This window comes from Pipistrellus hanaki (genome assembly GCF_964339955.1).
Source record: "Pipistrellus hanaki genome assembly, chromosome: 10".
In the NCBI taxonomy this organism is placed as follows: Eukaryota; Metazoa; Chordata; class Mammalia; order Chiroptera; family Vespertilionidae; genus Pipistrellus; species Pipistrellus hanaki.
In genome coordinates, this window is record NC_140512.1 from 28,896,982 (window position 1) to 28,914,035 (window position 17,054).

The 17,054-nt window shown below is 37.2% G+C and overlaps 1 protein-coding gene across 12 annotated transcripts in view; it reads right to left on the reverse strand.

Moving 5' to 3' along the window:
* HEPACAM2 (HEPACAM family member 2) overlaps positions 1-17,054 on the reverse strand; it is a 47,152-nt gene that overhangs the window by 11,883 nt on the left and 18,215 nt on the right. For all 12 annotated transcript variants that reach the window (XM_084897090.1, XM_084897087.1, XM_084897089.1 and 9 more), the window contains 2 exons: positions 15,696-15,977; positions 6,584-6,880 (listed from right to left, as the gene is read on the reverse strand). In XM_084897090.1, the coding sequence (XP_084753216.1) occupies positions 6,584-6,880; positions 15,696-15,977 (579 nt within the window). The remainder of the gene's footprint in view (positions 1-6,583; positions 6,881-15,695; positions 15,978-17,054) is intronic.

A 17,054-nucleotide genomic window follows, 5' to 3' on the forward strand; every position in this document is an offset into this window, starting at 1 on the left:
CCAGGGAGTTTTATTTGAAGTTTATTATGTGAATATGACATGAATCCATTACATGCTAGTAACCGAGTCTCAAAAACTTGAGTGTGCGTGTGTGTGTGTGTGTGTATAATATATATGTTATAATTTTTACTGATATAAAGGATGTGTAGCACATAATTTAGAAATGATAATAAAACACTCAATACTCTATTTTTAATTCCCAATAAAGCTACTTGATTCTCACAGGATCAGGATGATTTTGTTGAGCATTATCCTAATATATAAAAGCCCTGGGTCATAACAACCAGTAACAACCAAAGGCTGACCAACTGGAAGTCAATGCTGGCCCCACCTCTAAGCAAGTGGTTAGGGGCAATCAGGCAGGCAGACAGAGGGGTTAGGGGTGATTAAGTAGGCAGGCAAGTGGTTAGGGGAGATCAGGTTGGCAGTGGTTAGGGGCAATCAGACAGGTAGGCAGACCAGCGGTTAGGGGAGATTAGGTAGGCATACAAGTGGTTAGGGGAGATTAGGTAGGCAGACAGCCCCTGCCAGACTGTCCCTGCCCCCAAGCAAGCGATTAGGGGCAATCGGGCAGGCAGGCAGGCAGAGTGATTAGGGGTGATCAGGTAGGCAGACCAGCAGTTAGGAGTGATCAGGTAGGCAGATGGCCCCTCAGAGGGCTGGCCCTACTCCCCAGCAAAGAAAGAGGGAGGCCCATTGCACCCCAGCCTATTGCCATCAGGGGAAGAGGGGTAGTGCTGCACATATGGCAAGCAGTGGCAGTGACGGGATGGGGTCAGCTGCCTGCAGCCCGGGGAAGAAAAGCCCCAATAGTCCCTGATCTCAGGCTAGGCCTAGGGACCCTTCTGGAGGTGTCCCGGATGGTGAGAGGGTGCAGGCCAGGCTAAGGGAGCCCGTTGAGTACACGAATTTTTGTGCACTGGGCCTCTAGTATATAAAACCAAATGTATATATTTTCCCCATTTATTTGGTATAGATATATCATATCAATAATAATGAAAATAGTAAGAAAAATTAAAGCACCATTTCTAGGAACAGATAAAGAAAAAATCTCACAGAAACTAAAATATTTGCCACAGTCAGCAAGGAACATAAGTTTTTTGTTTTTGTTTTTTTTTTCTTTTCTGACTGCAAGTTCAGTTTTTCCTGCTAATCTGTGGGTAAAGAACGGTTCTGTAATCGACAGGTAGATTCCTATATATTCAGTTTTTCCTTTAACCTTTTCTAACACCAGACTTGATGTGCTTTAACTCTTCTCTTCTTGATGGCCAGACTACCTTCATACAAGATTTATCAAAATTTAATACCCCCTGACCCCTCAAAAATAGTCAGTGCCTATGTATTCTAATCAACTTTCTGCAAAGCACTTGACCCTGAGAAAAACTGCAGAAAAACATTTAAGTGTAGTCTCAGCTTTTTGCTCCTTATTTATAAAATTGAAAATATGCTAGTAGTTATTATCTCAGAGTACATCTCATTCTAACGGTGAAGTTACACTCTGGCATATGTCAGCTCTTTGCTGGCACTTCCAGGATTCTGAGGCCTGGTAGTAGGTTTAACATATAATGAATGGACATCTTCCACAAGGTAAGTCATATTTCCTCCCCTCTCCACTATTTTAAGCTGTTCACCTTTGATATGTATGTGCTAAAATGACCAAATTTACACATTCTGTTCTACCTATAAAAGGTCCCTCTCATTCCGTTCCATTACTTCCTTATTTCTTTAGACGCCTTCCTTATTGCCCTCTTGCCTCTCTTCCCCTTGTTTGACCTACATCAGAGAAGCATCCTGTAGTGACCAGCGCCCATCAGTCCAAATCCTTGGTTTCATTCTGTCTCAGAAAATGCAAGATTTCCCAGGTCTGACATTTGAAATGTGCCCCCTTTCACAAAATAAAAAGTGTCAAACAGGTCAAGGATCAAATCAAGGGGCATAGCTGTAGTCTCAGCTGTAGGCAGGTGCATTCAGAAGCACAACTTAAGACAGCAGGGAAATTCTGACCAAGCTGCCATGGATCCTAAATGCAGTTCTGGACACTTCTGGGAGCACCAGTCTTTCTCCTGTCAGAGAGGTTTCTACTCTTCAGAACATAGCATGCCATTCTCCCCCTTATTTAAACATGATTGACTCATTTACCAAAGCCTTAGTGCAAATGCTATTTGCCCCCTCCTTGGGCAAACAAATAAAAGGAAATCACATATGAAGTGTAAATATGGACAAGAGGTGTGGTATCCATGGTATCGCAACCCGGCTGTTTGAGAGACTGCACCCAAAACAGGACAGCCATATGCTACCAGGCAGCATGCTTATTTCTAGACCAGAATGGAGTTAGGAGATCTCTCACATCCAATATGTTCACTGATTACCGCGGCTGATTCATGTCCCTACAGAGATGAAGGCGCCATATTGAGGGATGTGCTATGTTCACACTCCACCATAGCCCCATCTGACAGATTCTGTTATTCTGTGCTAGATGCTCACGGGATGTCACCTAAGTTCCCAGGGATGTAGTTCTATCTTAATTGTTTCCTTCCGTGAGCCAAAGTGAAATACACCTACTGGACATCTTATCCTGAGAAGTTTCTAAATAGATGGAAGAAATTAGTAAATTCATTTTCCTGCCATGCGTCATTTTCATATTCTTTCTCAGAATCACATACAAATTAAAAAAACAAAAAAACAAACCTCTAGTATATCTAAATATCAAAATACAGGCATGTGGATCTTAGGAACTCTAATAATTTGCATGTCTTCGTTAAACATGAACACTTGAATTTTAATCTCATGTACTTCCATTTTATATATATATATATTACATGTCACAATAGTGATTTAGATCCATTAAAATTTAAAAGTGGTAATGCCTGCATTCAAGGAAGTCTTTAATTAGGTGTTGTTGTTTTTTCTTCAAAATACAGATGCTAATTAACTATTTTAGTTTCTAGTCTTTCCTTGAAACTTATATTCTAGATATTATTTTTACTTACATATATTTCCTAATTTCTCCTTAGTAGAAATATATACACATGTCACAGGCAAACTGGAATGTCTCTTTGTATATAGCATAAGATGATGAGAAAATGCACACTATCTTATATATGTGACATGCTTCTTAGAAACACCACAGTCTTATTGATATTTTCGATCAAAAACAGTTTAGTATATAGTGGCTAGAAACAAGGGCTTTGAATTCAGATATTATTTTATTCCTTATAGCTATGTGACCTTAACCATTGCCCTGTTTTCTGTAAGATATCTCCCTGTGATACAGAAAGGTCAATTAATATTTCAGAGTAGATAACACTGGTAGCCCACAGTGGTAGAAGGCACCATTCTATACAGGCAGGAAAACACAGAGCTAATTGTGACTTTCTCCAGCCTTCCTCTCCCAAACTGGAAGTCCCCAATAAAACTTTTGATTATTTCCTGACCTCATTATTTTCTTTCCATACTGGTGACCTCGGAGTCATCTTTGACTCCTTGTTCCTTTGCCCTCTACATCTTATTGCTGAGACTCTTTGGTTGGCCACATTATGTGCCTCATTAAAAATAAAGAGGTTCATCTGTTTCTTGTAACCTGATTCTAGTTACACCAAACACAGCTTGGTTCTGTAAATATTTCAAAGGCAGATATGTTATCCCTCAAAATTATTTCTATTTCTCCACAGATCTTAATATAGATTGCACATCAGAATGAATGGCCAGTAAGTGCTCAATTGATAGTTACAAGTGATGTTCATTTTTTTTTTTTTTTTACTGTAGGTTGGTATACACTTAATCTGCATTGCAGAGAATATTATTCATTTGGAAAACTTTTTTTTTTAAAAAAAAATCAAATGCCTAACAAAACACATCAATATTACTCATTTTATTTGCCACTGGCCACTGCTTTAAAGTTCTGAGGATGTTTGGGGGTTGAAATATATTTTTAAAAACCACAAAGAGGTCACTAATGTTGACAACCCTGAATCCCTCTGAAAAATAAGCACCTGCTCCTCTTATTTACTATAATAACAAATGCCTGATCTTTGTACAGGTCAAACAGGTTTTTTTAGAATTTGCAAAAGGCAATTATTGGATATTAAGACTGTAGCTGTTTTTGAACCTTAGTAATAAGACCTTCATCAAATACTGGGGGCTTCTGATCTTATGAAAATAACTTGGCTACTTATTAATGGAGAAAGTTTAGGCAGTGGGAAAGAGTATATAGCTACATATATAACCATGATTTTATTTCAATAAGCATAAGAACAAGTCTAAGATTACATCCAGATTGCCGATAAGATTTTTATATGCTTAATTATGGGTTGCTTCAAAATCAGGTTTTTGTTACCCACTGAGGTAAAAACCTGGTTAAGTCTATTATAAACCTGGCAAAATAGAAAGCAAAGGCCACACTTTAGCTGCTTAAATGCCTGCTACCCAAATTAAGTTATAAGCATCTTATTAGCAGGAATTATTTTTTAAACTGTCATTCTCAATGCCTACCTAGTATCTGGCCTTTAATAGGTGCTAAATAAATAATGAATGAGTGCTTGATTTATATCACCTATTTACACGTGTGGTCCGGGATATACAGTAAGGAAATTGCATTATCTACTGCCCAAATGAAATATTATTCAGGTAAAACTCTAGAGCTGCATTGTCCAATATGGTAGTCACTAGACACATGTGGCTATGCACATTTAAATTAAAATTAATAAAGATGCAATAAAGTAAAATTCCAGTTCCTCAGTTGCATAACCATATTCTAGTGTAGACATTGAACGCTTCCTTCATTGCAGAAAGTTTGCTGGTTAGCATTCTTCTAGAGAGTGTGGTGTTTTCTTCATATAAAAAACCCCAAACCTCACTATGCAGGTATATAAATCCTAATGTACTCAGATGGTTTTGCAATTATGAATACTACCCTCAACTTTAAAGACTCCAGGACTCCAACCACTATATATTTCCTTTCTAGCCTTTAGGTTTGTGATAGTCATAATTATTAATAGCTCTTTAAGAGATTTTTAATAAATTCAATAGGCAATAGAGAGAAACACCTTAAATAAGAGGTTGTCACACATATGCTTGCTAAATATTCAGATTCTTGAATCCTAGTTGCAAGAACCTACTCCGATAGGTCTGAGGTGTCTTAATGAATATACTAATACATTATTAGACCACCCCAGGCGATCTTGATGCTCATGGCACAAGGGCCACATATTGAAAAATGTAGCCCATTGATTACAAGGATTATCTTCTTGCTTATTCAACAAAATATATTGACTTTATATTATGGCATTATTCTAGGCACCATAGCTATAAAGACAGAGAAAGAGAAGACATCCTTAGAGAAGGTAGTTATTAATGGTGGCTCCTTTTACAAACTTGTTCCTCTAATCATAGGCACCCTGAACACTGCTGCCTATCCAGACCTGCTCTAAGTGGAATCTGGCTTCTTATTTCATAGTAGGAATAGGATTGGAACGGAGGAAGAATTAAAAGGAGAAGAAGGTAAAAGAGGAGGAGGTGGGAGATGAGTAGGAGGAGCTGAAGGAGAAGGAGAAGAAAGGAAAGAAACAAGAAGGGAGAAGGAGAGAAAAGAATGGGTCTGAAAAATAGGAAGGAAGACGAATGTACAAAGTTGGTGATTGGATGTTGGGTAGGGCAATACGCAAGAAAAGAGTCTGAGATGGCATTTATATTTCTGGCTCAGGTTGATAGTAGGGCCATTCACTTAAGCATGGAATACAGAAAGAATAGTAATTTGGAGGGAAACAAAATGGTTTAGTTTTGACATGTTGGACTTGTATGCTGCCTTTGGTACTTCAAACTGAAGACATCTAGAAGGGAACTAGGTATACAGTTTTAGAGCTTTAAAGATAGAGGTTTGGGATGCACCAATGTTTCATGAAACCAGGGGAGTAAATGAAACCATACAAAAGAATAATATCATACTATTATTATTAAGAGAAGAGGAGGCTCAGAAAGATAGGAATTTGGTAGACATAAATATTTTAGGTAGTGATTCTTAAACTTTGTGTTCCATGAACTTTCTGAAAAATCAGATGATTTCTAGAAATGTAAAATATCACAGACTTAACAAAAGTTTCCAGTACCCCTTAGAGAACTTCCACAGATTTCAGATGTTTAAATTATAAAAGAGGAAGAGTAGCCCATGAAAGACAGTGAGAAGGGGAGTCACATAGTAGGAAAACCAGATTTCCAACTTTTGGGAATTTGTACTGACCTAATGCAACAATAGATATAAGCCTTTCAAGTTAGCAGCCTGCTTCTATTCCTGTTTGTAAAATCAGGAAAGCAAGAATGCATATTTTGAAATATATAATTTAGTGAATTCTCTTTTTCTTATCAGTCCTTCAGAGTTAGCAATTGGATTACTTCTCCATTCTGTTTTGGGTTTTCTTTCTTTGACTCATAGAAACATGGCTTCGAAAACTCAGGAAAGAGAGTTTCTTAGAATATATAAACAACCCCACAGTGGTATTCTCTTCCACGTAATTATCAAATAGGTTTAGAGTAAGGCCAGTGTATGTGTGTGTCTCACTGGGATCCTGGCCTTTCATGTCACACTTACCTACAGAAGTGATGATGACTGTGAAATGAGTTTCATCTTGTCTCCCAGTTACGTTGTTGTAAGCACAGCACACATAGTCAGTTGTCTTCTGGGCTACTTCCTCAGATGAAACTTTCAAGAGAGGCCCATGCTTAATGACATATGTTGTATTGTCAGTCCTTTGGATCCAGGAGTAGGTATTGGGAGGATAAGAATCAGCAGAGCAATCAAACAAGATGGCTTCTCCAATGTCAACAGTAAACACTTCCCCTACTTTTAGTCCTTTATCAGAATTAACTCGAAGTCCATAAGGTCCATCTGCATTAGTTAAAAAAAAAAAAAAAGGTAACATAAATAACCTTGACATAGTTTACAAGTTTGGGAGAGCTTGGCAGCATTTTCTTTTCTAAGAAAGTCTTCAAGATAAACTTGGGCAATAGGTCTTCGTTTAGAGTCCCAATAAATGATAAGGACCTAAAATGTTTTATTCTAATATCCATGGAAATAATAATTATTTGAGATGTGATTGACCTTATGTGAAATAGCAAAAGTTTTGAAACTTGGTATATTATAAATTTATAGACACTTGTCATAATCATGGGGCTAAGCTTTTGAGCAACATATTGATAAATATGCAATCTTGATAGACAAATCCAATCTTTCTGAAATAGTAATTGTATTATAAAGCAATTTAAAAACAGATTATGGCCACTATTTTATCTGACAGTCATATTTTGAGTGTTATATGTGTTTTTTTTCTCAGTGCTAGGATACGTTATGCAAATATTTATAAAATACAGGTACATAGTTTCGCACAGAACATAAATTTGTGCAAATAGATATAAGGGGTGTTCTATATGTGCATATTTTCATGACAATTTAACAGTTAACAAATTTTAAAAATACATTTTTTTTTGGTTAATTCTCATCAGAGGATATTTTTTCCCATTGATTTTTTTAGAGAGTATGGAAGGGAGGAAGTGGAGAGAGAAAGAGAGAAACATGGATGTGAGAGAGACACAATGATTGGTTGTCTCCTGAATGCAGACCAAACCTGCAACCCAAGTACATGCACTTGACTGGGGATTGAACCTGCCACTCTTTGGTGTGTGGGCTGACACTCTAACCACTGAACAATGTGGACCAGGGCTAAAAGTACATCTTCATTATCATTAACAAATATTCATTGATTATCAATAAACTACTTAATTATGGATAGGCTATGGTGTTTTTTTCTCACACTACAATGTTCCTATAGCATTTTGCTATTTCTATGGCATCAGATTGCCTGCAGATGGAGACACATTTCCAATTGCTTTCTTCAGAGAGTAAAGAAAGAGATTAAAAAAAATATTCCTACCCTAGCCAGTGTGGCTCAGTGGATAGAATGTTGGCTTGTGGACTGAAGGGTCCCAGATTTGATTCTGGTCAAGGGCTTGATCCCCATTGTGCAGGAAGCAACCAATCAATGATTCTCATCATTCATGTTTCTATCTCTCTCTTCTTCCTCTCTGAAATCAATAAAAATATATTTTAAAAAATATTCCCTAGCTGGATAGGTTTTTATCATTCAGTCTAAATCCTGGTTTAAGTTCCAAATACTTCAAAGTTCATGCATGATGGTACTCATTTTTCAGTTGACCATAACCAACATTTACTGGATATTTGCCATCTGAAGGCACTTTACTTATATAAATAACCACTTTTAATATTTAAAGTAGTCACATAAAGTAGATTATCATCCTCTTTATAAGATGAAGAGATAATGTAAAAATTAATTTTGCTTTGGTCACATACCTATTACATAGTATAGCTAGGACTCTAAAATACATGCATTTAATCTTTCATATTACCTTCCTAAAAATGCAAGTGATATAACTTTCACAATCTTTTTTTTGTGTAATAGTATTAGTTCTACAATAAATTACTATGGAGTTAGATATTCTGTACTCTACTAATCAACAAATCCTTGTTTGATAAATACTAGGTATTAGATCACATAGTATATAAGAGATAAAAAATGTGTTAAGACATAGTTCCTACTCTCAAAAAATTTGTAAGCTGGGTAAGTCTGTGGATGGTTTGCTCAATAATAACCTAATCTTAAAGGTTCTGATTTTTTTTAAAAAAGAACTAGCTATTTGATCTCTCATTATGTGAAATAATTTAAGACTAGACAGTAGGATAGAATGGTAGTTTAAATCATGATTTTTTTCAATGATTAGTTAAGTTTTCTTCAGAAGTAATTTAAACTTTTTGGGTCAAATTTTCCTCACCTTTACTATAAAAAGATGGATTAAATGAATAGTTGTTAAAGTTCTTTTTTATTAAATATATTTCTATTGATTTCAGAGAGGAAGGGGGAAGGGAGAGAGAGATAGAAACATCAATGATGAGATAGAATCATTAATCGGCTGCCTCTCACATGCCCCACACTGGGGATTGAGCTCACAACGTGGCTTGTGCCCTTGACCAGTAATCAAACCTGGGACCCTTTGTCCACTGAGCCAAACCAGCTAGGGCTGTTAAAGTTCTTTTTATCTTTGAAACATTATGATTAATGCTGTATTAAAGCTATTTTGCATACTGGCAAGCCTGCCTCAAATTTTCAGATAGCCAAAATAGTTCTCTATTATATCAGCATTTTCTGACCAACCTACCATTGGGAAAACAAATTTCCCAAGATATAACAGACACAAAGATGCAAACAATGGATTATATTTACTTAGGGAACATACACTTTACACATATTTGCTTCCTAAAGACACACAGACATCTGAAAGAAACCTATAGATTAATGTGTATATATGAGATGATCCTGCTTTCAGAAAGCAAACATTAAAGTTTGAAGTAACCTTAAAGTTTGAAGTAACCAGGAGCTGGACACAGAGCATTAAAGTGAAGAGAAATGAATGTCCCTTTCCTGTGACTGCTTTAGAACCCTGTAACACAGTCCTCTCATTTCAGTGCAGCGGCAGGGGCCCTTCAACTTGTCATCACGGGTAGGACATTAGGGAAGCCAAGGCCACCACCCGGTGGGCGGGCGCTGGTTGTGGTTCACATAGCAGAAAACCAGGGGGAGGCAACCACTGAGACTTGGAACGACAAGGGACCCAAGTCTGTACACAAAACTGGAAGTCTGAGAGCAGAGCAAGGCAGATATAGAAGAGAAGTGTGGTCTTAAAAATACAGCCATTCAGTTTAAGCCACTGCCTTCCCACTGGTTTTCAGGGTTTCTAGATGGTGACTATAAAAACAAATGGCCTGATACTTAACACACATAAAAATCAGGGATATTTTGTTCAAAGTATGCTGACATTAAAGTGTTATTGTTGTTTTTTAATCTTCATTTGGAATTGCCTTAGGACCTTGCAACATAATGGAATATTCTCCAAAATAGTAATTCTTTCATTTTGGAGAGTGGGTTTGATTTGCAGAGAAAGCCCATAGTCATTTATAGAGAAGGCTGGTGAATTAGATTGATTACCTAAATTAATAACATCACTCTAGTTTAGAACATGACTTTAAATAAAGGAATCTGATTATCTTACCTTATTTTCCCAACACTCATATTTATTTTGATTTTGCTACTTCCCCATTTCTTGGGTTTCATCGATTGGCATAATCTTTTGTCCTCTAGCTATCTTAATTATATGTTATTTGGCTTTTCATAGTTAGCCTCAAAAACCCCAAATTCCCTACCTCCCCTTCCCACAAGCATTTCCTACAGTTCTTAGAACCTAAAACTAGAAGCATTTTGGTTGCTTGCTTCTGATATTATTTCTTAAAATGTAACCTATTAAATTGATTATATAAAAAAATACATGTTCATTGAAGAAAATCCTAATATTCAGAGAAGCACAAAGATGAAAACTTATTTGTAATTTCAACACTCAGAGAACGAATAACCATATTTCACTGTATTATCTTCTAGTCTTTCTTCTTTCCTCTCTCCCTCCCATATAGATCTTACCCATTTCTCCTTTACACTCTACACATTGCTTATAATCAATCTATTTTCTTCTTAATGAACTATGTTGTTATTTCTTTTTTTCATTATCATTTCAGGCTGACCATCACTTTACTTTGAGGTGCAACCTAGTACATTATTCATGGAAATGAGCAATCCAGTGAAAGACCTTTGGGGTGATTCAAACAATATTTGACCTCTGACGTTGAAGATGAAAGCAGAAAGATAATTCTGTTTTGACTTTGGATTGCGGTTCAATTCCTTGCCTTTGGCAGAGAACTCCCAATAGAAATGAACCGTTTGTCTCAGGAAGGGCTGTTTACTAAATGACTTGTAAAATAACATATCATCTGTTCTCTTTAACAATTTATGGCTGGGTGGCAACAGTACCTAAGTTTTCATCATGATGCTGCTTGCCATCCTGCTTGGGAGCAGATGGTAAGTATTTACTGTGAATGACCTTTCCACACCCCCCCCCCCCTTAATTTTTATCACTTAGAGTACTTCCCTGCAGTGGTGCCATATGCTACACACAAAATGCAGTGGTTACTGGATTATTATTTACAAGAGCTGAAAGGCATATACATTTCATGAGCTGCAAGTAGATATTTGTCTGAATTATTGGCTTGACATTGTATTCTACCAGGATCAATACCAAATTATGACATCATATCCTCATAAATATATGGTCAATCTTGGTAGATTTTGTTACACATTTTTTTTCTGCCAGAATAAAAAGTAATTCCTGCTTTCATGAAAGAAGCTGTCATAGAAACAGTGCCTTAAGAAAACAGATTAGGTGATTCATGCTGAAATTCTAAATTGTGGTGTGAACTTTTATGGGGGAATATTGGAATCTGACATTTACTACATTATTGAGGAACTCTCTCAGGTCAGGAAAACAACAACTACGCAGAGCACAAGCATTGTAAGAAGCTGTTATCTTGTAATGGGAATATAGTCTCTCTACACCATCATTAAGTAACACTAGAATTTGGAGGGATATGAAGAAAGATAATCTGTTCCATTCTAGTCAAATTCAAGAAACCTTGATTGAGTTCATAATCTGTGGCAAGTATTTCCCTGGGGGTACAAAGGTGAATAATGTCTGGGCATGGAGCACTGATGAGGGTAAGAGACTCAGGAAAATATAATTCAATGAGTACCAGAGGGCAGATATGCATCGGGAACTGCAGGAGCACAGCGAACCTCCCGACAGCATAGAAGTGAGACAGAGTGGGGCAGGCGAGCCTTTCTAGAGAAGATGTGAAGGAAGAGGATGTAACCAGGAGCACATAAGCCGGTGAAGAAAGAGAAGGAGGTACAACATCGACTAAGGCATGTATTCCCAGTTTGCATGGAATGACAAAGATTGCAGACATGTTGATGCCATATCAACAGAAAGTATAAATGAAAAATCTTCAGATTATATATTTTATTTAATTCTTTTAACTCCAAACCAAGAAAAGAAAACAATAATAAAATAGGGCTAAAGAGTTATAGCAAGAAAAATGAATAAAGTAACAACTCTGGATAGTGTTTCTATATTCTATGCATGTTTCTATGTAATAATTGCTTAGAATAAATACAATGATAATTTGATTTTTGAATCAAAATGAGAGAATGAATAAATGAATGAGTGAATAAATGAATGAATGAGTGAATATCATTAAGTGGTGTTGACTAAGTGAAGGCTTTTGCATTTGAATGAGAATACTAAAGAAAATTAATTATAATAATACTATATTTATAATTACCTCTACTAAGAGTAAAAAATCTTAAATAATGCAGGTATTCATCTTTACAATGTATAAATAGAATCTACATTTGTAAATTTTCTCAATGTTCTTTCTACTGTCACTCAGGACAGACATTTGTCTCTAAAATGTCCATAGATTACATCTAAAAGGATGTGAAGAAGAATGTTCAGTCTGTAAAAGAAGATATATTTGAAAATATGACTTTACTGTATTCAAATCAGGATATTTTAATTCAAATAACACAGGAAAGGGAAAATGGTATAGCATTTAAAGTATAATATTTAACATTTACTAGTGTAATTGTGAGTTTTCTCCCCATTTTTATACTTTGCACACTGTGTATCAGCATATTCTGTGATCATAATGTGATTGAAGCATAAACTTGAACATGTTGAAAGAATAATCTTATTTTCCCTTTTTCAGATTAAAATAAACAATATAGTAAAATAAAAATGTAAAAATACAAATGATTCTTTCATGTGCCTAAGTATATATGCAATTTCTTCCAGGAATATTTTATTTAACTTTGTGGCCAGAGTTTAAAGATAGACAGATAAAAGGAGAGATAAATGTAAGAAAGAATTAATGAAAAGAAAATATTTTCATATAGAAAAATGAAGTATGTTAATTTAAAATATAGTAATGTTTAGGGAAGAAAAAACTTGTCCTAAGGTATTCTTTCGGTTTTCTCTTTGCAGGTGTCTTCTAAATTACCCAGGTTTTTCATAACTTCTTGCTGCCATGTTGCCAATTAAGTCAGCATAATTCTGTCTCAAAGGGGAAAAAAGAACTAACATTATTGAGTTCTTCCTATGTGCCTCTTGCTGACTTCTTTATACATAAAATTTCACTTAATCCTCCATTACTCTTACATTGGGGAGAGTGTAGATATGGAGATGAGGGAACTGATGCACAGAAAGGGACAGAACCAGGTCTTTAACCCAGGCCGTCTGAATTCACAGCTGAGGCCCAAAACCACTGTGCTACCCACTGGCTCTCCAAATGACGTGATGTTAATTAGTGCCTGTGATCAAAACAAATCATGATCAGGTTTCCTATGGCTAACAGGCAGTGTTTCCCAAACTTTTGACATATGTGTACCCCTTCTACAATTTTCGTAACGCTGAGTACCCCTTGTACTCATGAGAACGTAGAATTAGGCGCAGCTAAGCACGGTGCAGTGCATATCCCCACCAAATTCCAGTGCAACATGTACCCCACCAAACTCTTCCCGTACCCCTGGGGATACCCATACCATAGGGCAGTGTTTTTCAACCTTTTTTGGGCAAAGGCACACTTGTTTCATGAAAAAAATCACGAGGCACACCACCATTAGAAAATGTTAAAAAATTTAACTCTGTGCCTATATTGACTATATATAAAGTAATTATCTTGAATAGGAATCAAATAAACACAAAGAAAGTATTTTATAATTACTTTATTATGAAATATTAAGTAAACAAAATAGTGAAAAATTATAAAATTCTTGTCTTGTCTGCACCTACGGCACACCAGGCAACATCTCGCGGCACACTAGTGTGCCGCGGAACAGCGGTTGAAAAACGCTGCCATAGGGAATGCTCCATCAGGATTTCACTTCCTGTTGTCTGTCACTACACTGAATGATGATGGTTCTTTAAGATTAATATTCAGTAGATAAAATCTGGTTGGTTTAATATCTTGTTTTGCATGTTGTACCTTTTCTATGTGAACGTAAGTCATTTAGACAAAACATAATGTAAGGATTTATCTACGTAGCCCTCGATTTGATTCAGTTTGCTCACATTCCTTACATCTGTTTAAGTAACTTGAAGCTTAGGTCTGTACTACTTGGAGTTGAATGGAAGTTTTAATTCATATCAGAATAGCCTTTTTCAGTCAAGAATATGACCACATAGTAAACAGACAGTACCAAATAAATAGACGGTAGCAAATTTTTCACTCCAATTCAATGCTAGTTGTGAATATTATAGTTAGTTTATATTTCCTCTATGGTTCTATTTCTCGGCACACAGAGTTTTTCCCCCACAATGTTATCAGAATATAAGTTTATGTAAAACTAAAAATAAAGTTAAAAATTCAGCTATAAACTAAAAATAGTACCATTGTTATTGATATTAACACAACTAATGATTGAAACAAATCTTATATAATTTGCTGGCAGTGAGTGGTATTTTGGTATTTCTCTGTGAAAAGCGTAATTTCTGTCTTTGGCACTCTTTAATGATAAGATTTCTTCCATTTCTGATAGAAGGAACTGGCTCATCGTTAAACTCACTGAATTCTGAGTTTGGCAGGCTTAATTCTACCCTTATGGTTCAACCAGCTGAACCCTCTATCCTCGGTCCACAGGGGTGAGAAGTCCTCTGCCATGGCTCACTGTTCCTGTTCACACTGCTGTTATAGCTGTGCTCTGAGCTACATGGTATCTGATAAAAAGATTTCCCAGTGGGATAGGCCATTGGTTCTCAACTAGGGGAGATTTTGCCCCCTCTCGCACTCCAGGGAACATACTTCAATGTCCAGAGATGTTTTGAGTTGTCACAACTGGGGGGGTTTTTGGTACCGGTATGTAGTGGGTAGAAGTCAGGGATGCTGTTAAACATCCCATAAACATCCCATAACAATGAAGTTGTCCAGCCCAAAATGTCACTAGGGTGGAGGTTAAGAAACTCTGTGCAAAGCTAACATTACAATGTGATATTAAACATGCTAGAGGTGGTGCTCGGGAGTAGAGAGGACTGGGTTTAAAATATAATAAAGAGAGGAATCGTGTTTGGGTTGGTGCTGATGTTTTGGCATGAACTGAAGAGTTTGATTAACTTAACTGTGCACATGAGATTAAACACTAACAGAAACAAAAAGGACCAAAGAGAATTGAAATCTGAAATAAGTGCTGTTCCCTAGGAAACTGAATACCTTACTGAGGAATAACTGTCTTCTCTGACTATGATCCTCATACCCTGACTCTAAACATGGAGCTGAGAGAATTGGAGAGGGAGGAGAACAGCCTGGACACATTATTTTTCCCTTTGGTCAGGTACAGAGCACATCTCTCTTCTAGTTTAAGATGACCAACTTATACTCCTTAGGGATGAATAACTTAGTGTCTTTCACCTAGTTCTGGGTTCTTGAAATTGAGGTTCCTATTTCCCACTGGAAATAAGGTCACACAATGCACTAAGTCACAAAATGTATTCTGAAAGGCCGTTGGCCAGTATCTCAACTTGAACTTCAAGAAATAGGGTTATGTAAGCAAATATATTTCATGAAAAGACAGTGCTTAGGAAGTGTGAGTATAGCTGCTCTATAAAAACCAAATGGCATTTGGTATCGATAGTCTCTGTGACTAACCTTGTGAGAACTTCCCAGAAGAAAAGTCATGATTTTTTTTTTAACTTACAATATATGGTGGGCATAATGATGTCACTTTCCATCTCACTGACAGGATTCTTCACCAGGCAACTGTAATTCCCAATGTCTTCCTTGGTCACTGGAGCAATATGAAGAATGTTGTTTTGGGGAGAAAAGGAGTTGGAGCTGGTATGGACAGGTCTCCCATTTTTTAGCCACTGGTAAGCCAGCCGGGTACCTTCTTCCACCAGGCATGTCAGTGTCATGTTCCCTACATACTCCACAGCCCCAGAGGCAGGCTGAATCTGTACCATGGGTTTTGTGACAGGGTCTGCAATATCAAGAGAGATAGAAATGATTTTTACCACCATGACATTTTAACAAAAAAATCTATGAAGTCTCTCGCATATTAAATCTCTGGGAAATGATTCTACAGTTTTAAACTTTGTAAATGTAAACAGTTCAGGCAATAATTAAAGAAGAGACTAAAAATGCAAAATAATAATAAATATAAAAATATAATTCATAGCAGATAAATAATCACATTCTGAAACTTACTCTTCAAGGATTTCCTGATGAAAACCTTTATAGCTAATGGAAGTTAGTGGTGAAGAACATCAGGGACTCTCTTTCCTCTTTTGTGCTTGCAGACAATATGAAGGTAGACTCACACAGACAAAATTAACATCCTAATCCCCTCTTATGATTTGCCCTAAATCCCAAGGGATGGAGGTGGAGAATCCAAATTTCTACTATTTGCAAAATATAAAGCTCATATATATTATATTTGTGGGGAATTGAGGGAAAGTTTTAGAAAATCATATATGCACCCATTACTTTTCCTTTTTTGTAAGCAAACTAATTATATGTTTTAGTTGCTGTGCATTTGTTTTTGCAACATTACATTTGTCACTTTAACAAACCAGTGCCTACACTTCAAAACTGACTCAATCTGAAAATAAGATACTGGGATTATATCAAACTAGAGGCCTGGTACATGAAAATTCATGCACTGCAGGGGGGGTTCCTTCATCTGGCCTGCCCCCTCTCACAGTTGGGGAGCCCTCAGGGCTCCATCACACCTATGCTGCTGCCACTGCTGGCAGTGCAAGCCTTGGCTGGCCCTAGGTGACTGGGAAGCCACCATCTGAGGCTTGCTTGTGCCTTGGAATGGCCCTAGGCAGCTGGGGGGGCTGAGCGTGGGTTTGGCCACACCATGCGCCTGCGGCGCCCTCCCCCCCCCCCCCCCCCCCACCTGGGCTGAAAGGACTGTGGGACTCTGGTGGCAGAGGGCAGGTCCAGCCGCACTGTGTGCCTGCCACCCCTCCAGTGGGGCAGAAAGGACTGGGGGACTCCAGCGGGGCTGAGGGGACTGAGCACCGCCATCTTGTGGCTATGGGACTGCCAT